A 24,602-nucleotide genomic window follows, 5' to 3' on the forward strand; every position below is an offset into this window, starting at 1 on the left:
GAGAATACTTCCGTTCGGCTATTTGTGCGCGGCAGGGCAGGCAGGAAGCAGAAGACAAGCCTCGCGGCTTGAGCTTCGTTTTGCTGAGAAAGTTGCAAACACAAAAGGGGGGAGGGAGTGCGTTTTGGACACAAGGCATGAACTTGGGAGAGAGGAAGGGAGGGAAAGAGATGCTGAGGTGGGGGAGGGAATGGGTTTTTGGACACAGAAGAAATGGACTTGGGAGAGAGGAAGGGAGGGAAAGAGATGCTGAGGTGGGGGAGGGAATGAGTGTTTGGACACAGAAGGCATGGACTTTGGAGAGAGGAAGGGAGGGAAAGAGATGGTTGTGTACACGGGGAATAGAAGAAAGGAGAATTTTTGGTCATAGGGAGGGAGTGAGGTACAGATAGTGGCATACCAGGGTGGGGGGGGCGGTCTGCCCCACCCCGGGTTTACGTCCCAAGGGGGTGCACAGCTGGCCACCCACCAGTGTTGTCCCTAGGCCGGCAAACTGCGGCTCTTTAGCCACTTGAGTGCCACCGCCGCCATCGGGAACAGGCCGGCGCCAAGTTCTCCCTGCTTTTCCCTGTGGGGCCGGCCAACTCTCGCCACTCACGTCAATTCTGACGTCTGAGAAGACGTTCTGGGCCAGCCAATCGCTGCCTGGCTGGCCTAGAACGTCCTCTCCGACGTTAGAATTGACGACGGGTGGCGAGAGTTGGTCGGCCCCGCGGGGAAGAGAAGCAGGGAGAACTTGGCGACGGCCTGTTCCCGATGGCGGTGGTGGCACTCAAGTGAATTACTTTATATATAGTCAATATAGGCACAGAGTTAAATATTTTAACATTTTCTAATGGTGGTGTGCCTCGTGATTTTTTTCATGAAACAAGTGTTCCTTTGCCCAAAAAAGGTTGAAAAACACTGCTTTAGAGGATGTAATAACTAATGGTAAACTGCTTGACTTTTCACAATTGCAACATAAATTTGGTTAAAATAAATCACAATATTTTAGATGGTTGCAATTGAAGCAGGCCATTCAGGCGGGGTTCCCTGAATGGAAAAATCTTAACAATTATCATAGCCTAGAATTCTTATGCTTTCAGGTGGCTTCTACTGGTCACCAGGTCGCAATGTGGTATAAATTAATAGCTGGATTTGTAAATAAAAAACCAAAACATGGTCTTAGAGACATTTGGAGCATTGAGATTAAGCATCAAATTAATGCATCTCAATGGCCACGACTTTGGCCTTGGAGGATAAGATGTACAGTATCAGCATCTATGAGACAAACATGTTTTTTTCTTTTGCATAGAGCTTTTTGGACCCCTGTTCGTTTACAAAAATTAGATAGCTCTAAGTCTAATAAATGTTGGCACTGTCATCTTGAGGCTGGGACATTAGATCATCTTTTATTCTATTGTCCATATATATTATTATTTTGGAAATCAATTTGGCCTCAAATAAATAGGATGATGGACAATCCAGTAGCCTTGACTAATGAAACTATTTTATTTGGTACAACAATGAGAGCAAAAAGTCAAATTTAGTCACATAATAATAAACTTTTATTCATATTAACTGGAGTAGCAATTCAACAAATAACATGTAACTGGAAAAATTATGACAGATTAAGTTATAACTTTTGGTGGAATTCGGTATGCCATATATATAAAATGGAGAGCACAATAGCAACACAGAAAGGTTATTTTGGTAAATTTCTGAAGATTTGGAGACCATTAGCAGATTTTTGTAATGATTAATAACATTTTCCCATAATAAGAGATTTGGTAAGTGGGGATGTGGGTGGGTATTATTTTATTTACCTTACAATATGTATGAATTAATTAATGTATTTTTAAGTAAAGGTTAGAGTTTCTGAAATACGAAGGAAGGGAGGGCTTGGGGGGGGGGTTATTTTATTTATATTTGTCATACATATTAAATGATTTACATATTATCTAAAACATTATAAAATATGAATATAAATATGATATATTGTACTTAAAGTATTCATGAAGGAAAATCAAGTGTGTGTTTATAAGATTACCGTATTTTCGCGGATATAATGCGCGCGTTTATGCGTTTTTACGTACCGCGCATACCCTTCGCGCGTTATATGCCTGAGCGCGGTATACAATTTTTTTTTTACATATTTCACACCCCGCCCGACGCCCGATTCATCATCCGGAAGGTCGCTCGCACCCCCACCGCTCGCACCCCCACCCCGAAGGACCGCCGACTCCCCGACAATATCGGGCCAGGAGGGAGCCCAAACCCTCCTGGCCACGGCGACCCCCTACCCCCACCTCGCACTACATTACGGGCAGGAGGGATCCTAGGCCCTCCTGCCCTCGACGCAAACCCCCCTCCCCCCAACGACCGCCCCCCCCAAGAACCTCCGACCGCCCCCCCCAGCCGACCCGCGATCCCCCTAGCGACCCCCACGACCCCCCCACCCCCCTTCCCCGTACCTTTGGTAGTTGGCCGGACAGACGGGAGCCAAACCCGCCTGTCCGGCAGCCAGCCAGCGAAGGAATGAGGCCGGATTGGCCCATCCATCCTAAAGCTCCGCCTACTGGTGGGGCCTAAGGCGCGTGGGCCAATCAGAATAGGCCCTGGAGCCTTAGGTCCCACCTGGGGGCGCGGCCTGAGGCACATGGGCCCAACCCGACCATGTGCCTCAGGCCACGCCCCCAGGTGAGACCTAAGGCTCCAGGGCCTATTCTGATTGGCCCACGCGCCTTAGGCCCCACCAGTAGGCGGAGCTTTAGGATGGATGGGCCAATCCGGCCTCATTCCTTCGTTGGCTGCCTGCCGGATAGGTGGGTTTGGCTCCCGTCTGTCCGGCCAACTACCAAAGGTACGGGGAAGGGGGGTGGGGGGATCGCGGGTCGGCTGGGGGAGCGGTCGGAGGTTCTTGGGGGGGGCGGTCGTTGGGGGGGAGGGGGGTTTGCGTCGAGGGCAGGAGGGCCTGGGATCCCTCCTGCCCGTAATGTAGTGTCGGGACAGCGCACGGAGAGGCGGGGCAGTGCACGGAAAATCAGGGCAGGTGAACGGAGAGTCGGGACAGCGCACGGAGAGGCAGGGCAGTGCACCGAAAGTCAGGGCGGGTGAACGGTGAGTCGGGGCAACCAGAGGAGAGTCGGGGAGGGCGAAAGGAGAGTCGGGGTGGCCAGAGGAGAGTCGGGCAGCATGCGCGGTATACCCATGAGCGCTGTATACAAAAGTTTCCATACATACAAGTGTGGTTTCTGCGCGCTATACCCGTGTGCGCGTTTTACACGGGTGCGCGTTATATCCGCGAAAATACGGTATATGTATTTTTCTGATACACTTGTTGTAATATGAAAAAATGAATAAAGAAATGAACTTCACGGTCCTGCGGTCTATAAACTGTTATTATTATTATTATAGCAGTGCCAGTCATTGGAGGGAGGTGGGAGACAGCAGTGCCAGTCATCAGAGGGGGAAGACAGTGTTGGTCATCGAAGGGGGTGGAGGATAGTAGTGCCGGACATTGGGGGTGGGGTGCGGTAGAAAATAGCAGTGTTGGTATTCAGGTGGGGAGGGGAAGAAAAAAGCACCATCATCAAATATAAATCGAGGCCCCCATTTTAGGTGTTTATTTTGGTCCAAAAATCTCAGTTTATATTAGAGTATATATGTCATGTATCCTTTATTTATGTGGACACCTTCAAGTTTAAAACAGCAGATATTTGAACATGGATCTTGATTTTTTCAGGTATTCTCAAATCACTCACTTACAAGATTATTATTTTGAAATAGATGAGCTATTTCTGTTAAACATACTAGAGACAAAGATTGTATCTGAATTAAAGACACATGGGATCTTTTAGGGAGAAGAGATAGTGGATGCTGCAGATGGGCCGACTGGATGGGCCATTTGGCCTTTATCTGCCATCATGTTTCTATGTTTTTTCTAAATTGGAAGAACACATCAACTATGCTTCAGTAGAGGAACACTGTCTTTTTAATAAATACAAAAGGTTGTGAGGGTGAAGATACATAGAAGCAATGATTGCAGTAATTGCTGTTCTAAACTGGATTTGAGGAATGTAGAAATAACACAAGAATAGCCATACAAGCTCCTTCTAAGGATTGGCTGGGCGAGTGCAAATGTTTTTCTCATATGAGCGACAAGTTCTAAAAAAATTATTTGTGTGAGCAACAAGTTCTATAAACAACAATTTTCCAGATTTGCAAGTATTTTTGTGAGTGACCACGTAAAATCTGTGAGCGGCACTACTAGAATTTATGAGTGATTGCTCATGTGCTCAGCTTAGAGGGAACATAGCATACAAGATCAGGTCAATCTAGCCCAGTATCCCTTTTCCAACGGTGGCACAAATACCTTGCAAAAACCCACATAGTAGAAACATTCTGTGCCACCAATCCTAGGACAAGCAGTGGCTTCCCCATATCTGTCTCAATAGCAGACTATGGCTTTAACCGCTGTTACCACATCCTTTGGAAACGAGTTCTAGAGCTTAACTATTGGTTGAATGAAAATATATTTCCTCCTATTTGTTGTAAAGGTATTTCCATGTAACTTCATTGAATGTCAGAAAATTTCAGAATGTTTGGGAGCCTTTAACAAAGTATTCTAATGAATACCTTTTTTTTCCCTTTAATTATGCATGTCCAAGGTTGGGGATGGGTACATTTTTGTCTTTGATAATTGTAAGGAATATGGGGATGGAAATTATTATATGTTTTTCTGTGTTCAAAGATTGTTATGGATGGGGCGTGGCTTGGACGCGAATGATGATGGTCGGGTGAAGGCGAAGCTCCGTACAAACAAGCTTATTTTACGAAATTTACTACAAAAAAATTTATTTCCCATGATCTTGATGGTGATATAAATTGAAATCTGCATCCTCAACAGAGACGGAGAGACGTTTGAAGACGAAAAAATCAAAGTGAAAGTGCCGTTTTTAAAGTCTGAGAAGTAAGGAGTAAAAAGCAGGAGACTGACGAAATTTGATACTGCTGGTGAGCTACCTAACAACAAGCTTGAAAATTTCTTCTTTATAAATAATAAATGAGGAGGTTGTGCCTGTCGTGCTGTGGAGATAAGCTGTTTTAAAATAGCTCTCCTCTGCCGGAGATGAAGTAAAGTTAGCTATAAAACTTGACAACGGTTTTTTTTTAAAATCTATTTCCTTGCTGCCAAATTCAAAAAAAATTGTGAATGACTAATATAATATAATGTCATCTCCTCTCCTCTTCTGATATAAAAGATTGTTTGTTTTTTCTTGGGCTGTGAGAAAGATGACAGTATAAAAAACCAACGGTTTTTAACCTAAAAAAAATAATATCGAAGAATGAGAGGCGCTGGAAACTGATAAAAATATATACTTATACATATATTTCAAAAATACTGAAAGGATTACTGCTCTCCTTAGTAAGGGCTGCGATTGGGCTCATAAGAGGAAAGCAAGAAAAAAGGATTACTGAATTTTCAGCGCTGATGCAAAGTGTCAACAAAAAAAAAAGTGACTAACAGATTTAACAAAATAAATCTGTAAAAGATTAAACAGCAATATCTAAAAATTAAGGAAAGAAAGGTTGCTAATTTGAATATTATTGCCTTCATAAAAAGCTGAGACAAGGCTTGAAGGAAGAGAAACAGAGAGAAGAACTACTGACATTTTTTTTTTACTCACAGCAATAGAACTTGAGACAAATAACTGACAGTTGCTCTAAGAATATTGAAATAAAAGTTTTGAGTCTGTTCTAATAAAAGATTGAGACAGATAATTAAGAAAGGAGAAAAGAAGGAAAAAAAAAAAGGAAAAAGGCTGGAAAAAGAAAAATTTTAAAAAATATAGAAACAAATCCTGAAAGAAATCCACTCATCATAAATAGAATACTCAAAACAAAAAAGATAAGAGACAAAATATTGAAACTGATACCAAGAGACAGTGAAGATAAGCTGTAATAAAGAGAAGAAAAGAATAAAAGAAGATGACATCTAAAAAACAAAACAAAAATGATGCAGAAGCAAGTGGTTCCGGTATTGGTAGCAGCAATAAAAGATCAAAACCAGAGCCAAATAACACACCCTCAAAAGTTCCGTTGCCATCAGATGAAAGCCCCGACGTCATGGAAGAATTGAGACAAATTAAAGAAATAGTATTAGACAGCAATAAAAAACTAAAAAAAGCAATTGAAGATGCTGCAATTCTCACCAAAAGAGTTGATATAGTTGAAAATAAAATAAATGATCTAGAAAACAATACAGAACAACTAAATACAGACATGAGAAAATCTAAAATAATATGGAAAGAAGTTGAAGAAATTAAAAGAGACTTGGAAGACAGCCGAAATAGAGAAAGAAGGAATAATTTAAGGATCATCGGAATTCCGGAAGGGGTAGAAAAAAATGACCCTATAACATTCCTGGAACAATTTCTACCTAAAATACTACCTTTAAAATTCAAATCTGCATTAGAAATAGAAAGAGCGCACAGAATACCAACACAGAATAAAAACCTTCAATCAAGACCAAGAACTTTAATATTTAAACTTTTGAGACACCAACAAGCAGTAGAAATCTGCCAGCTAGCAAAGGAAAACAAAAACCTAAAATGTCAGGATGCAAGAATCCACATTGTTCCTGACTTTGCAAAAGAGACTGCACTACGAAGAAAACAATTCCTGGACATGAGACCCCAACTGCGAGCTCTAGGGGCTAGATATGGCCTTCTGTATCCAGCAGTAATGAAAATTACCATTGCTAACAAGACTCAAAATTTTTCAGATCCTACAAAACTTCAAGATTTCCTTGATCAATATGAACAGCCAATGTCCTCTTAAACAAGAACTTATTATCGAATAATATATTTGTGTTTATATTTATAATTATGTTTAAATTAATAAAACATAAAGATTAAATTGGAATACAAATGTAAAGTTCGATACAGAAACAGAAACAGATCTTTCAAATCCAACTGAAAGGAAATAGAAGAACATAGAACTGTGATTTAAACTACAGGAATATTCTAAACAACGAAATTGATTCTATGTCAAAAGGATCCAACATGCAATCTTGCCATGCTGATGAGAGATAAGATATGAACGAACATGAGACAAACGAAGGATTGGATTAAAGACAAAGAAATGAAATGGATATAGATTGAAAATTGAATGAAATAACAATAGACAAGAAAAACTTGAGACGCAAAATAAGACAGGAGGATTGTGAAAACTGAGAATAATTTCCTGATATTACCGGAATGTCATTTGTTTGTTAAACCCTTTTTACAAAACCAAGATACGATTTGTGACGACGACCAAGACAGTAACAGACACTCAGAGATGTTATTGCCACAGCTTGCTCTGAAAAGAAAAGAAAAGGAATGCTCTTCTGGACATAATAGTTTCCTACTCTTTGATTTGATATTCTAAAATGTAACTAATGACTATTTTGAAGGGAAAAAGTTAAAGGTAATCTCCTGAAGGTTGGACTGAGGAGAAATCTGTTCATCCTTTGTGACTGCCTTCAAACATATACCTAAGCCTTAAAAATATAAGTTATAATATTTCAATTACAACTATATATCATTTTGAATTAATTCATATATAACTGAATTAGTGGTATACATTGTTGTCATATGCAATAATTTCCTTAAAGAAAAGGGAAATAATATAAATTATACTTATTATTTAAAAATGAAAACATTTCTTGAAACCACTTAGAACTTACTGTTAGAAAACAATTATTTTATTATACAATACAAACCAAAACAACAAAAAAAAAAAAAAAAAAAAAAAAAAATTATACATTGGGAATTTATAATGAAATAAAATAAATTAAAACATCTCTAAATGGAGAAATATAATTAAAAAAAAAAAAAAATAAAATAAAATAAAATAAATTAAATAATAATAGTAGTAAATAAATTTATATATTTTAATAGCTTGTAGGAGTTATATACACCTAACCTCAAAATGCGTATCCAAGTGGTCATACTAAAATGGGGAGGGAAGGGAGGGAAGGGAGGGAAGGGAATGGGAAAATATAATGGAAAATGGGAAAAAAAAGAAAAAGTGTACATTCTAAAATATTTTAAATACTGGGGGAAAAAATTAAGAAAAACAATTCACATAATTTTAAGGAAAATATATCAAAAATACATAAATGGATCTTAAAATAATATCCTTAAATGTTAATGGTCTAAATCATATGATAAAAAGGAAAAAAGCTCTACTATTTTTAAAAAGGCAAAATGCGGATTTATGCTTTATACAAGAGACCCACCTCTCAAATATTGAATCTAGTAAACTACAAGGAGGTTGGGTCAAACATTGTTTTTTCTCACCAGCTACAAGGAAAAAAGCAGGTGTTGCTATTCTGGTAAATAAAAAATGTACTGCTACATTCAAATTAAAGGCAACAGATATTAATGGAAGATGGATAATTGTGGAAATGAATCTGGGAAATACTACCATGACGTTGATTAATATATACGCCCCTAATTCGAACCAAAATGAATTTTTTAAAACTCTTCAACAACTGATATTGCCACTGGCTACTTCAAATCTAATAGTAGCTGGGGATTTTAATGCTGTTATGGATCCTCTATTGGACAAAAACCCAAGTAGATATATGAAATCAATGGGATTAGATAATTTAATACAAACTTGTGATTTAATAGATATTTGGCGAATACTTCATTTTAATGGACGGGAATTTTCATTCTGTTCTCATGTTCACAATTCCTTTTCAAGAATAGATTATATTTTTATATCAAAACACCTAGCACATCAAGTAACAAAAGCTGCCATTGATCCAATTATTTTATCTGATCATGGTGGGGTATGGATTGAAATTAAGATCACAGATCAAAATACAAATAGACCAATATGGAAGTTTGATAATACATTGCTTGCTGATCCAATATTTTGTGAAAATTTTCAAATAAAAATGAAAGATTTTTTTCAAGTAAATGATAAAGATGAGATCTCTAGAGAAATATTATGGGATGCATTTAAAGCATCAATAAGAGGACAAATCATTTCTTATTCGGCTTATCTTAACAAACAAAATAAAAAACAATACTCTAATTTAGAAAAAGAAATTAAAAATTTAGAATTAAAACTAATAAAAAAATGGGAATATTCTATACAACAAGAACTGTTAAAACTCAAATGTAAATACAATGAAATATCATCAAAAATGATAAGAAAAGATTTATTTGCACAGCAGGCACTGTATTATGGAAACTCAAATAAGTCGGGAAGAATACTGGCAAATTATCTAAAAGTGAAAAAAAAGAAAACAAAAATAATTGCTATAAAAGATGAAAATGGTGAAACACTTACACAAATTGATCCAATCTTAAAACAATTTCTAAAATTCTATAAATCTCTTTATTCTTCCGAGACTTATTTAAATAAAGAAAAGGAAGGTTTAGAATTCTTAAATTTATTAGAGGGTCCAAAAGTTCCTGAACATATAAAACGAAGTATGGAAGAACCAATATCACTAAAAGAATTAGAAACAGCTTTGAAATCCCTTAGAGTTGGATCCGCTCCAGGTGGTGATGGTTATACAATTGAATTTTATAAAACATTTCAAAACTTTTTATTACCCTATTTATTAAATCTTATTCAATATCAACTTAATAAAGGTTGTACAAATGGCACTATGGCAGAATCATTAACAATAGTTTTGCCAAAGCCAAATAAAGATCCCACTTTGGTATCAAACTATAGACCAATCTCTTTAATAAATGTAGATGGAAAATTATTAGCAAAAATCCTTGCGTTAAGATTGGCTAAAGCTCTCCCACATATTATAAGTATGTCTCAAACAGGATTTGTTGCTCAAAGACATTCATCTCATAACACTAGACTAGCATTCCATATGTTATACTTAACAAAGAAAATGAACGAGCCCACTTTTGCTGTATCTTTAGATGCAGAAAAGGCTTTTGATAGAATAGAATGGACATTTATGTATCAAGCAATGGAATGGTTTGGTATAGGTCCTGGATTCTCACAAATGATACAAACATTATATAGCTCCCCTTCTGCTAGATTATACATTAATAATATGTTTTCAGAAAAATTCAATCTACAAAGAGGAGTTAGACAAGGTTGTCCTTTGTCTCCTTTACTGTTTGATATAGTTTTAGAACCCTTAATATTAGCAATCCAACAAGTAAAGGAGATACAAGGTATACCTCATTCAGATAAAGAATATAAAATATCAGCTTATGCTGATGATTTATTATTATATTTGAGGAACCCAGAATCTACCATTCCACATTTACTTGAACTAATTGAAAAATTTGGAAAATTTTCAGGATATAAAATAAATTGGAACAAATCAGAAGTACTTCCATTAAATATACATTGTACAAAAGGTTTATTTAAATCATTCTCTTTTGTTTGGAAGGAGGATGCTATTAAATATCTTGGAATTTGGATTACAAAAAATATAGATGACACAATGAAAATTAATGAAAAAAATTTATTACAAAAAATAACAGAGATGTGTGAGCAATGGAACCCTTTACACTTATCTTGGTGGGGAAGAATACAAACTGTTAAAATGATGATATTACCTGTAGTCTGTTACCAAATGGGAATGATACCAATTTTCTTCCAAAATTCTTTTTATAAAAAATTAAATAAAATATTGACAAAGTTTATTTGGCTTGGGAAAAATCCCAGAGTTGCTTTAGTGTCACTACAAAGACCAATTGCGGAGGGAGGGGTAAACTTTCCCAACTTCTATAGGTATCATCAAGCCTATATTTTACGTCAAGGTATGTATTGGACCCTCCCAGAGCCCAATGTAAATATCCCAGAATGGTTTTGGCTAGAATGGAGACTTATGTTTCCATTACGTCTTAGTCATGTAGTTAGTATCAAAATGCCAAGGCTATACAAAGAACATAAAATATTCATGGATACATGGAAAACTTTAAGATATATAAGTAATCTAACTCCTATTCCAATTAGTAAATCAACAACTCAAACAATTTGGTTAAACCCCAAGATCAAAATAGGCGGTTTCAAAATAATCTGGAAAAACTGGATGACAGCAGGTATTCGTATTCTAGACGATATAATAAAAAATGGTAAAATGCTGGAGTTTTCACAATTGCAACATAAATTTGATCTTAATAAAACACAATATTTTAGATGGTTGCAATTGAAGCAATCCATTCAAGAAGGGTTCCCTGAATGGAAAAATCTTACTAATTATCACAGCTTGGAATTCTTGTGTTTCCAGATAAATTCAATAGGACATGAAGCTGCACAGTGGTATAAATTAATATCTGGATATATAAATAAAAAACCAAAAAATGGTCTTAGAGACATTTGGAGCATTGAGATAAAGCACCAAATTAGTGCATCTCAATGGCCACGACTTTGGTCTTGGAGGTTAAAATGTACGTTGTCAGCATCTATGAGACAAACTTGGTTTTTTCTTTTACATAGAGCTTTATGGACCCCTACACGTTTACATAGAATTGATAGCTCTAAATCTAATAGATGCTGGCACTGTCATATTGAAATTGGGACATTAGACCATCTTCTATTCTTTTGTCCATTCATCTTAACATTCTGGAAATCAATTTGGCCTCAAATTAATAGGATGTTAGAAAACCCAGTAGCCTTGACATATGATACTATATTATTTGGAACAACAATGAGAACAAAAAGTCAAATAACATCAAATAATAACAAATTATTATACATTTTAACTGGAATAGCAGTACAACAAATCACATTGAATTGGAAAAATCATGACAGATTAAATTACACTTTCTGGTGGAATTCTGTTTGTCATATATATAAAATGGAACTTACCATAGCAACACAAAAAGGATATATTAATAAATTTCAAAAGATATGGAGACCATTAACAGAATTTTATAATGAATGATTAACTTTTCCCAAGATAAAAATTGATTAGAGGGAAATGAGATGGGATTTTATTTCTGATTTACACACTATATCAATGTTGAATGAATTTACAATAAAGTTGTTTTGAAATATTATTGATTGAATGGGAGGGAGGGAGGGAGGGGGAATACTACATTCAAAAGAAATTATATAAATCTAGATTTACTGCATAATATTATAAAACTTGTATAAAATTAATTTTCTAAAAAAATGTTAAACTTGAAGATGATAAGTATGTATATCAAGTGTATATATTTAAGTATCTAATAAGTTTATATGAAACACTTGTTGTAACAAAAGAAAATGAATAAAGATTATAAAAAAAAAAAAAGATTGTTATGGAATTGGGGGGGGGGGACGGGGGAGATAACTTCTTAACTGGATTATTGCAGAATATTAAGTGTTGTATCTAAGTTAAAAATGTTTTTATTTGCTGAAACACTTATAAGTTTTAAAAATGAATAAGATTTTTTTTTTTTTTTTAAAAAAAGAATGTCCCTTAGACTTTGTAATTTTTAAAAGTAAAACTGATTTACTTTTACCTGTCCTACACCACTCAGGATTTTGTAGACCTCAATCATATTCTCTTTTCAGCTGTCTCTTTTTCAAGCTGAAGAGCCCTAACCTCTTAGCTTTCCCTCATATGAAAGGCGTTCTAGACCTCAATCATATTCTCTCCTCAGCTGTCTCTTTTTCAAGCTGAAGAGCCCTAACCTCTTAGCTTTCCCTCATATGAAAGGCATTCTATCTTCTTTCATTTTGGTCACTCTTCTTGAACCTTTTCTAATTCTACTGTATCTTTTGTGAAATATGGCAACCAGAACCTTTTGCAGTACTCAAGGTGAGGTTGGACTGTGCTGTGATACAGAGGCATAATAATATTCTTGGACTTATTTTCCATTCCTGTTCTAATAATTTTTAGCATTCTGTTTATGTTTTTGTCTGCTGTTACACACTGGGCAGAAGACTTCAGTGTACTGTCTATAATGACATCTAAACCTTTTTCTTGGGTGCTGACTCCTAGGGTGGACCCTAGCACTGGTAACTATATTTGTTTTGGACGCCACACCTCTGATGCCAATGTTTGTGGTGGTGTTCATAAACTGTTGAAAGATATTAATAAAGAGATTGGAAAAAAAAATCCATAGCCTTCATCCAAGACACTCTGTTGGGTAATGCAAAAATTACTTTGTCACCCCCTTGGAGAAAGTCTGGCCTATTATATTTTTTTGAGTTGCCCAGGAGAATGGGATGGTAGAAAAGAAGGGGGGATGAACTGGCTTCCTCCAAGTATTTTCCAAGTGAACAGGCAGAGGAAACCTGAAGCCCTCCTGCCTGCTCAGTTTCTACTGGGTGACCAGTTCTCCAACCAGGCCAGGAGTCACAACCAGCCAATGTATAGAGAGTGCTACATAGTTTAGACCTGTCCACCATTTACTGAAAGTAGAGAATACTGAGGTTTTAGTGGCTGCATGGTGCACAATATAGGACAGGCATTCATTGTGACAAGGGGTTCTCAACCTAGTCCTTGGGACATACCCAACCAATCAGATTTTAAGAATATCCACAATGAATATGCATGAAATAAATTTGCATGTACTACCTCCACTGTATGTAAATCTCTTGCATATTCATTGTAGTCATCTTGAAAACCTAACAGGGTAGATAGATGTGTTTTGAAGACTGAGTTGAGAACCAATACACCAGACTAGTAGAGGGACATAAAACTTATGTATTCTATATGGATCTGCTAGATGAAAAATTCTGAATTCACTAGAACTTCAGTCATTATTATTCTAGCCATTTCACAATTCTTACCTCTAGCTTCTGCTGGTAAAGTTCATCTAGCTTTTGGGCTTCTTCTTTGAGTACTTTTACATCTTTTCTCTTCTCTGTTAATATTAAATTCACCTTTTAAGAAAAATATTTTTGTGAAAACTTGCATAAAATTTAGCTTATTTTCTACAGTTCCCATGCATCTTTAGAACTGAATAGAAGGTATCTCATAAATCATTTAAACCAGGCATATCAAAACTGTTTTAATCCAGCATTATAGGGAACTACTATTGTACAGTGTGGGACAAAAATGGCACCTAGGTATAAAGTTAGAGAGATTAGGTTCTTAATTTGCTAATATCTTTTCTAGTAGATAGCTGTGACATTCTGGATGAGCAGGTTATATCCCACTGCTTGCAAACCTTGCAGAGAGAACCCACTGTAGATTTTTTCTGAATCTCTATTACTTCACAGAGGGCTCTGCTGCCCCCTATAGTTAGTTCCAAAGCAGGCAAGCATCCTTTTAAGAACAGACGTGAAAGCAGGGGTACGGGGAAACTTCCTGAAGAACAAGTCTGTTCTGCTCTGAAATTATAACAAACATGTTAAAAACCATTCAACAATCATTAATGGAGCTCAAGTAAATACCCCAAAGTATCCTAGCAAAAGACTACTTGTCATACCCTTAAGGTCCAACTGACATCCAACTTGCAGGTTTGGATAAGAACATTCTGAGAGAGACAGAAGCAGGCGCAGGAAATAAATGACAAGGCAGGGGTCCTGAATAACACTATCTGCTAGAAAAGATATTAGCAAGGTAAGAACCTAATCTCTTTGCCCCCTTCTTCCCCGAACAGCCACCTTCTCTTCTAGCCCTTAAACGGCTCTGACCCAACATGTGGCCATCTTTCTCGCCAGCACAGTGAGAGTAAGGGAAGCCAATCATCCCCTTCTCTACACAGAGAACAGCCTGCTCCACTTCCCTTCGATCGGTAGGTTTTAGTTTCATTCCCTTTAAACCTTTCTTTTTAATCTCAGGGCCAACATGACCGATTTTACAGGAAAGTTTACAGCATTTCTCCTTCTCTACTTGCTAGTGTCACAACCCCAGCCCTAAAGCTCGGCTTGTGGCAGGTAAGGCTCTTGCTAAACCTAGCCTTGCCATCAAAAGAGCTGATCATTGTGATAGGCTAGAGTCAAAGAATAGGGAAAGCCCAGTATGGCCCTTTAAAACCCAGATTTCTGATCCCTGGGGAGGGGAGGATTATGAGAGTAAGAGCCTGGAACAGCCATAGAATCCTTCTACTCCTCCTCCTGTCAGCTCCCAGTTGCAGGAGCTGATTAGAAGTTCTGGTAAAGCTAGGCAGAAACTGCAGATTGCCCTTCCCACTCTAAGAACAGGGCGTGGCCGCCTTAATGCATTAGAAGCTGCTCTGAGAAGGAAGCAGGCAGTCTGCCCTGGGCCAGCCCGGGAAGGAGGTGTGCAGGACCCGTGCTCCTGAACCTCAACTCCCTCAAGACATTGAGATGGGAGATCCAGCCACTGACCCTGAAGCTAACCAGCCAGCAGAACCGGAGCCTATGGAATGCCTTGAAACTGCCAGCATGACTGAAGTCAGTCCTATGGAAGAAAGTTAAGTTTCAATGCTGGGTGGGTTTTGTTTGTATGCTCGGGTTAGCCATTGTTTAGGTTCCTTTTAGGGGAACTGTTTGCACCTGAGTCAGGATAGGGAGCAGTGCTAAGCTTCTTATTAGGTGCCTGAAAGTAAAAACCTTGGGTTTTGGGTTGAAGTGTGCTGAACTGTTTAAGTTTACATTTTTGGTTTGTTTTTTTTTTTGAATGCAAGAAAGACTGGGTTTTGAATTATGGGCTGGAGGAGGTAGCTTGTTGGGGAAGAATCCACATGTCATCCTAGGTTGGGACTGCGGGGCCATTTGTGGCATTCTGTTTTTACAGAGAAAGTTTGTGGATTCGGCTACTTCCCTTCCCCCACCAACTCCCATTAAGTTGGCTGGGGCCAAGCCGCTCATTAACAAAGGCTTGGACACCGCATTGTTTTGCATTATGGAAGAAGTGTAACTGTTGTGGACTGCCTGCTTGCCAAGGGCGGAAACATTTAAGATTGCACACTTCTACTTACCTGAAGTACCTGCAAGAAAGGTGTGAGGTGCAGGAGTCTTGTTTGCAACTCACCTTTTTGTGTTTGTGATATTTACTTATGGTTTTGGGAAAACATGAACTGAAGCCTGTTCCAGTTTCATTGCCACAATAAAGTGGGACTTGATTTATATTGGAAACTGACTCTTTTGAATCTTTTATTTTCACATTGAATGGTGTGACCAGCAGGACTTCCAACTTTCTTTGGAAGCACGTCGGACTTGGGCTATTCTGGACGCTGACCGGAGCCAAGCGTATCCACGGTTCCGGTAGCGTCACACTAGGTACGAGAAGTTGGGTTTCAAGAGCCTTAGCATTCGAACCAATCCCAACCTACTTTACATGGGATAGAATCACTGGGCCTGAAAAATCACTTCGCCCCCCTCGTGTCCTTCATGACTGCATGGAAACAGGTTCTTTCCCAATCTCTGTGGTTAATGCCACCCACCACTCCTCTAGACCATCACACAAAAGAAAACAATTCCTAAAAAACTTACAATGTGCTGAGTCCTCAACTCCTTCGGAACAGCATATTATTTCTGGAGCATACCTGAACATTCGTTCGGTTAGGAACAAAGTTCAATTAGTCAAAGACTGGCTGGATGAAACCCACCTAGACATTTTACTTTTAACCGAAACATGGCTAATTTCTGATCAGAATGCTATCATAGGTGATATACTACCTTTAGATTACAAAATTATTCCTCCATCAAGAAACTCAACAAGAGGAGGTGGGTTTAGCAATAATTCTATGAGATCATTTTGAGTTTCAAGTACTAGACTCTAAACTAGAGAATGACACGGGGAAAAAATCTGTCCCCGTCACCGGCCCACCATCCTCTGCACCGCCCCGTCACCGCCGTTCCCTTCACCGCCCCGTCACCGTCACCGCCATCCCTTTCACCGCCCCGTCACCGCCACTGCCATCCCATTCACCGCCCCGTCACCGTCCCCGCTGCATCCATATAAGCCTTAGTACTGTAATATTTAGCTTATTCCTTTCTTATAAATCAAAGTTCCTGCTGCTGAACTAGAGAAAGAGATGTTCAGCTGGCAGGGCTTTGTTTATAAATTTTTATCAACACAACTAAAGCAAAAAATAAATAGAATTTTTTTTCTACCTTTGTTGTCTGGTTTCTGCTTTCCACATCTTCTCATTCAATTCCTTCCATCCACTGTGTGTCTTCTCTCTGCGTCTTCCATTTGCTGTTACTGTGCTTCTCCCTTCACTCCCCCCCCCAATTGGTCTAGCACCCATCTTCTTCCCTCCGCTCCCCCATAGTCTGGCATCTGTCTTCTTCCCATTCTGTCTTCCACATTTCCCTTCAGGGTCTGTTCCTCTCCACCCTCCTTCAATGTCTGTCCTATTCCTTTCCACCACCACCCTTCCCTCCCTCCTTTACCATCTGTTCCTTTCTACCACCCTTCAGCTCCTCTCGCGTGGCCTATCTATTTACCTTCCTCCCTCTTATTTTCATGGCACGTTACAATGTAATTTGTGCAAGCCACTGGAGCCTGCGAGCTCGGTCCCTGTCCCATCCCCACAAACCATCTCGCTTCTGTGCTCCTATTTTCCCCATTTCTAATATCTCCCCTATGTATCTGCCATTGCCCCCCCCCCTGTGTCCATATACCATCCCCATGGCATGTCCCCTTTATGTCTCTGTCCCTATGCCCCATGCACATAATTTCCCCTTTCTGTTACCTTCCTGTGTCCAGATTTCCCCTATCTTCCTCTTCCATACCAGTGTGTCTCTTCTTTTCAACCCCATCTAGCTTTTTTCCCTCTTTCTCCCCCCCCCCCCTGCTTCTAGCATCTGGCTCACCTGCCTGTCCTTCCCTTTCTTTCCTGCTGTGGATTTTTCTTCCATTTTCATCCCCTTGGCCCAGAATCCTTTTCCCTTTCACTCCCTCCTTCCAATTTGAGCCGGGAACACTAGCGATCGCACGGTCCCCGCAGCCACTACCTGCCTGCCCAATCGATCCTAGTGTTTAGCCAGCTCTCTCCCTTCTCCTCACCTTAGTTTATAGGTTTTCTTTTTCGGCGACCCGCACGCGCGGCTGCTCAGTGTTCAATCTTCTGCTCTGCTGCAACTTCCTGTTTCCGGTTGCGTCAGAGCAGAAGATTGAACACTGAGCAGCCGCGCGTGCGCGGCTCTCTGATAGCGTGCGGGTCGCCGAAAAAGAAAATCTACAAACTAAGGTGAGGAGATGGGAGAGAGCTGGCTAAACACTAGAATCGATTGGGCAGGCGGGTGTGAGCTGCGGGGACTGCGCGATCCTTCATGCCTCACTGCGGCATCCTTCAGTCCCCGTAGCGACTGCTAGTTTTCTTCCCCGTTTTCGGCGGGTGACCCGCAGCTAAAATGCGGTGGCCGCGGGTAAACCGCCACCGTGTCATTCTCTACTCTAAACTAACCAATGATCTGGAAATTCTCACTTGCAAAATATCCAGAGGACTGTAAAGATAGTTTGATCGTTATGATATTTTATATGCCCCCTAATAAATGGATCCTAGCAAAAGAAGACCTCTATGAATTCCTCCTTACAAACTTGGTAGCCGGCGCCTACAATCTTTTAGCCGGTGATGTTAATTTACACCTCGAGCAGGAAGAGAATTCCAACATAGCAGATCTACTTTCCTTCCTCCAACTCAAACCCATAGGAAAGGTCACCACTTAGATTTGATTACATTTCTTTCCAATGTTCCAACTATCCCCAGTGTAAGTTTTAAAGGTGAAACCTGGGCTAACATCCCGTGGTCTGACCACCTTCTATGTAATTTTAAATTATGCTGGACCAAAACACAACCCAAAAGGAAGCCTAGGATCAATCTCAAAGAGAAAACGATTTGGACAAGAGGACAATTGAGCCCAGTAGAATTTTGGTCACACTATAGCTTAAAATCCAACTCTGACTTAGATCCAAATTTCATCCTAGGATGGAAACATTTCAGTGATCAGGTTTTAAACGATATTGCACCATTGAAAGAATGTGTAAAAAAAAAAAAAAAAAAGACATTGTTCATCAGACAGCTGGTATGATGCTGATCAATTAGTTTTAAAACGAGAAGTACGTAAATCAGAAATAATTTGGTGTAAATCAGGGAAAGATAAGGACAGATTCATTTGTCGACTAAAAGTTAAAGAGTATATAAGAATGATTAAAGAAAAACGTTGTAAACATTATTCCCAAACAATTAATTCTCTTTCGCTGAATAGCAAAGAACTTTTCAGAATAGTCAATTTACATAAATGTTATAACACCCTCCCACCCTCTGCTGCAAATCTAGCCAACTACTTTGCCGCAAAAATTCATAATTTGAAATCCTCTCTTATAGCTACAAGCACAGACCTATCAATCAATCAATCTGCATTAGAAAATGAAGGTTCAACTGCTGACATGATCTGGAATCATTTTGAAAATCCAGATTGGAAGCAATTTCTCAAGCTTTACTCTAAATATGCAAAATCCAATTGCCTATTAGACAACTGCCCACCGACAATCATGTAATCAGCCCCCTTCCCATTCAAAGCAGAACTTTTCAACTGGGTTTCTCCGTTTGTCTACTGGCTACTTTCCGGTGGAACTCGGCCACATCCTTTTGACTCCTATTATTAAAAACTCCAAGGAGCTAGTCTCTTCGGCTGCCAACTACAGACCCATTGCCAACATACCACTTTTCCTTAAACTAATGGAAGGTCTAGTTAACACTGATCTCGTGAAATATTTAGAGAAGTTAAACATTCTACATGACTCTCAGTCTGGTTTTCGCACACATTACAGTACAAAAACAGTCTTAGCTTCACTGACTGATTACCTCTTCCATTTGTTTTCCCTGGGAAAAAGTGCACTGGTACTTCAGTTTGACTTGAGCAGTGCCTTTGACCTTGTTGACCATGACATTCTGCTTAGATGCCTCGATTTTATTGGCATTTTGGACAGGTACTAAACTGGTTTACAGGCTTCTTAAAAAACCGCACTTACCAGGTTCACAGTGATGGAACCTTTTCACAATCCTAGTGTAATCCCTGTAGAGTTCCACAGGGCTCCCCTCTCTCCTCTTCTCTATTCAACGTCTACATGGCATCATTGGGACATATGCTATCTGACTTAAAATTGAAATTGTATATATACACAGATGACATTACAATTATTCTCATAACCTCACTGACGCAAGAGACAGAACAATTAACCTCAACTGTTCTCACTAAGGTAGAACAATGGACTACACAATTCAAATTAAAACTGAACCCAGAAAAAACCAAGATTTTCTTGGCAATTCCTAACTACAAGTTAACGAATACCTCTTTGAAATTAAATGGGTTAAATTACCCAATTAATTCTACTATCAAAATCCTTGCCCGACTGTTGAAGACCATACTAATGCTCAGGTTAAAAAATGCTTTTGCACCCTTTGGAAACTTCGTACAAACACTATTTTGACTTCCTCTCTTTTCGACTGCTGGTTCAATCTCTAATCTTAAGCAAATCTTAGATTACTGCAATATTATATCAAGTTTCAAGTTTTATTGTATTTAATATAATGACCATCAACATGTATCTGGCCAGTTAAGAAAATATAAAATAAAAGGTAAAATAGTAATTGTATATATATGAGGGGGGCGTGAATATTGAAGAGACAAACAAGAACATAGAACATAGAAACATAGAAAAAGACGGCAGATAAAGGCTGCGGCCCATCTAGTCTGCCCACCCCAATGACCCTCCCCTATTTAACTCTGTGCAGAGATCCCACATGACAATCCAATTTCTTCTTAAAATCAGGCACGCTGCTTGCCTCAATCACCTGAAGTGGAAGTCTATTCCAGCGATCAACCACTCTTTCGGTGAAAAAGTATTTCCTGGTGTCGCCGTGCAACTTTCCCCCCCTGATTTTCCATGGCTGTCCTCTTGTTGCCGTCGGACCTTTGAAAAAATAGAAATCCTCTTCTACCTCGATATGGCCCGTGAGGTACTTGAACGTCTCGATCATATCTCCCCTCTCTCTGCGTTCCTCGAGTGAGTATAGCCGCAATTTATCTAGCCGTTCCTCGTACGGGAGATCCTTGAGTCCCGAGACCATCCGAATGGCCATTCGCTGGACTGACTCAAGCCTCAGTACATCCTTGCGGTAATGAGGCCTCCAGAATTGCACGCAATATTCCAGATGGGGCCTCACCATGGATCTATACAACGGCATAATGACTTCAGGCTTATGGCTGACGAAACTCCTATGTATACATCCTATGATCTGCCTAGCCTTAGATGAAGCCCGCTCCACTTGATTGGCAGTCTTCACGTCTTCACTGATGATCACCCCCAAGTCCCATTCTGCAACAGTCCTTGCTAGGATCTCGCCATTTAGGGTATAAGTCTCGCATGGATTTTGACTGCCGAGGTGCATGACTCTGCATTTCTTGGCATTGAAACTCAGTTGCTAGGTCCTTGACCATTGCTCCAATAGGAGTAGGTCGTGTTTCATATTGTTCGTTGTGCTCTTGCTTGTTATATTACATAGTTTGGCGTCATCGGCGAATAACGTTATTTTACCACGAAGCCCCTCAGCCAAGTCCCTTATAAAGATATTGAAAAGGATCGGGCCTAAGACCGAGCCCTGTGGCACTCCGCTGATCACTGCCGTCGTTACGGAGGGGGTGCCGTTCACCACCACCCTCTGAAGCCTATCACTACTGTATTTTCACGTAGATAACGCGTATACCGCGCATGCTGCCCGACTCTCCTTTCGCCCGCCCCGACTCTCCTCTCCCCCTTGAAGTCCTGTCCCCACCCTGAAAGCCTGATGCCCCCCCCCCGACGTCCGATTCACCCCCCCGCTGGACCGCTCGCACCCCCACCCCGAAGGACCACTCGCACGCACTCCCACCCGCACCCGCCCCCCCACCCTGAAGGACCGCTCGCACCCCCACAGCCTCCCGACCCCCCCCATCATGGAGAAGCTCCTACCGGTGTCCTGCTGCTTTCTCTTGGCGGTCCCGGCCCTTCCGTGAGCCCTGCGCCTGCGCTGCTTCCTCTTCCAGCGGTTCGCCCTTTCTCTAACGTCAATCCCTCTTGCCCCGCCGACTCCCCGACACGATCGGGGCAAGAGGGAGCTCAAGCCCTCTTGCCGCAGCCAACCGCGGCACCCCCGACACGATCGGGGCAAGAGGGAGCTCAAGACCTCTTGCCCCCCTGACACGATCGGGCCAGGAGGGAGCCCAAGCCCTCCTGGCCACGGCGACCCCTACCCCCACCCCGCACTACATTACGGCAGGAGGGATCCCAGGCCCTCCTGCCCTCGACGCAAACCCCCCTCCCCCCAACGACCGCCCCCCCAGCCGACCCGCAACCCCCTTGGCCGACCCCCATGACACCCCCACCCCCTTCCCTTTGTGTAGTTGGCCGGACAGACGGGAGCCAAACCCGCCTGTCCGGCAGGCAGCCAACGACGGAATGAGGCCGGATTGGCCCATCCGTCCCAAAGCTCCGCCTATTGGTGGGGCCTAAGGCGCCTGGGCCAATCAGAATAGGCCCGGGAGCCTTAGGTCCCTCCTGGGGGCGGGGCCTGAGGCACATGGGTCCGCCCTTCTTGATGTTCTTTGCTAAAGTTTCCTCCATTCGGAATTTGGCCTCTCTAACCGCTGTTTTGACAGCTCTTGCCCTAGCCAAATAGACTTCTCTAGAGTCCTGAGATCCTGTATGTTTGTAGGAGATGAACGCTTTTTTCTTCTCTTTTATGAGGTCCAAGATCTCCGCAGAGAACCATTGTGGCTTATTGTTCCATGAATTTGAGGGTAATAAGGGAAAGGAAGGATCCATAAGTACATTATTAAAACAAAATTTAAAAGAAAGGGAGGAGGGGGGATATGACATCGGGATAGGGTCGCTTCGTAAAAGCGGATGAGATGATATACTTGGGATCCTTTAAGAAAACCAAACGATTGAGAGTCATTCAGAATGCTGCCGTCCGTCTCATTTATGGTCTCAAAAAGTCAGATCATGTAAGCCCCTATTAGAGAAAACTACACTGACTGCCGATGGAGGCAAGGGTCATCTTCAAGTTTGCCTGCCTCTGCTTCAAAACCATAACAGGTTCATCCCCAATCTACTTGTCGCACCATTTTGAATTTCCAGGCACCACTTGCACACGTAATGCCTATCTATTTGCCTTCCCATCCTTGAAGGGCTGTATCTACAAGAGATTCCCTGATAAATCACTGTCATTCCAAGCAGGCAAATGGAATAAATGTCTAACCACCCTCATCTCAACCTTCACGAAATCAATTAAAACCTCTCCGACTCATTTCCTGCCTTGTTGTATCTCTGAAATTCTTCAGGATATGCCTGACTACTCTTGGCTTGCTAATGTAATTTGAAAGTCTTTTTCTGTAACATCGCTGTCTGTGTACAGTCTCTTGGACCAGTGATCTTTAACATTTTTATAAACGATCTGGACATAGGTACGACAAGCGAGGTGATTAAATTTGCGGACGATACGAAGTTATTCAGAGTAGTGAAGATGCAGGGGGATTGCAAAAATCTGCAACGTGACATAATCAGGCTCGAGGAATGGGCATCGACATGGCAGATGAGGTTCAATGTGGATAAGTGTAAAGTGATGCATGTCAGTAACAAAAATCTCATGCACAAGTTTCAAGTTTAATAAGGATTTGATTAATCACTTAATTAGAATTCTAAGTGATGTACATATCAATAAAATTACAAAATTTAGGGAACAATACAACAAATGACAAAAACTAAGTCTTGCAAGACTAAATTATAAACTAACATTACAAACTCATTAAAACACAAGGAGAGGTAGGGAAAGGAAATACAAGTTGTTTGATAGTAAGTAAGACATTCAAGGGAAAAACAAAAGGAAAGGAAAGGTCAATTTACTTCAGAGAAGCTATAAAGTGCAGTTAAAATAAGGCCACTAGACTGGCTTACTAATTATCGAATGCATCCTTAAAAAGAAAGCACGAATACAGGATGTCCAGGGCGGTACTTGGAGAGACCTCACAGGAAAGGGACTTGGGAGTTCTGATCGACAAGTCGATGAAGCCGTCCACACAATGTGCGGTGGCAGCAAAAAGGGCAAACAGAATGCTAAGAATGATAAAGAAGGGGATCACGAACAGATCAGAGAAGGTTATCATGCCACTATATCGGGCCATGGTGCGCCCTCATCTGGAGTACTGCGTCCATCACTGGTCGCCGTACATGAAGAAGGACATGGTACTACTCGAAAGGGTCCAGAGAAGAGCAACTAAGATGGTTAAGGGATTGGAGGAGCTGCCGTACAGCGAAAGATTAGAGAAACTGGGCCTCTTCTCCCTCGAACAGAGGAGATTGAGATGGGACATGATCGAAACATTCAAGGTACTGAAAGGGATAGACTTAGTAGATAAGGACAGGTTGTTCACCCTCTCCAAGGTAGGGAGAACGAGAGGGCACTCTCTAAAGTTGAAAGGGGATAGATTCTGTACAAACGTAAGGAAGTTCTTCTTCACCCAAACTAAACTAAACTAAACTAAGCCTTAGGTTTATATACCGCATCTTCTCCACTGAAGTGGAGCTCGACCAAAGAATGGTAGAAAGCTGAAACGCTCTACTGGAGGCTGTTATAGGAGAAAACACCCTCCAGGGATTCAAGACAAAGTTAGGCAAGTTCCTGCTGAACAAGAATGTGCGCTGGTAGGGCTAGTCTCGGTTAGAGTGCTGGTTTTGGCCAGAGGGC

The 24,602-nt window shown here is 40.6% G+C and overlaps 1 protein-coding gene and 1 long non-coding RNA gene across 5 annotated transcripts in view; one reads left to right on the plus strand and one right to left on the minus strand.

Annotated features, from left to right (window-relative positions):
* Positions 1-6,505, plus strand: part of LOC117358764 — a 30,985-nt gene extending 24,480 nt beyond the window's left edge. The window contains exon 2 of the long non-coding RNA XR_004539085.1: positions 4,733-6,505. This is a non-coding gene — a long non-coding RNA (uncharacterized LOC117358764). The remainder of the gene's footprint in view (positions 1-4,732) is intronic.
* The window catches only part of NDC80 (NDC80 kinetochore complex component), a 315,825-nt gene that overhangs the window by 79,283 nt on the left and 211,940 nt on the right, over positions 1-24,602 (minus strand). For all 4 annotated transcript variants that reach the window (XM_033940389.1, XM_033940387.1, XM_033940386.1 and 1 more), the window contains exon 14: positions 13,747-13,839. In XM_033940389.1, the coding sequence (XP_033796280.1) occupies positions 13,747-13,839 (93 nt within the window). The remainder of the gene's footprint in view (positions 1-13,746; positions 13,840-24,602) is intronic.

The sequence above is a fragment of the Geotrypetes seraphini genome, chromosome 4 (assembly GCF_902459505.1).
Source record: "Geotrypetes seraphini chromosome 4, aGeoSer1.1, whole genome shotgun sequence".
Taxonomy (NCBI): domain Eukaryota; kingdom Metazoa; phylum Chordata; class Amphibia; order Gymnophiona; family Dermophiidae; genus Geotrypetes; species Geotrypetes seraphini.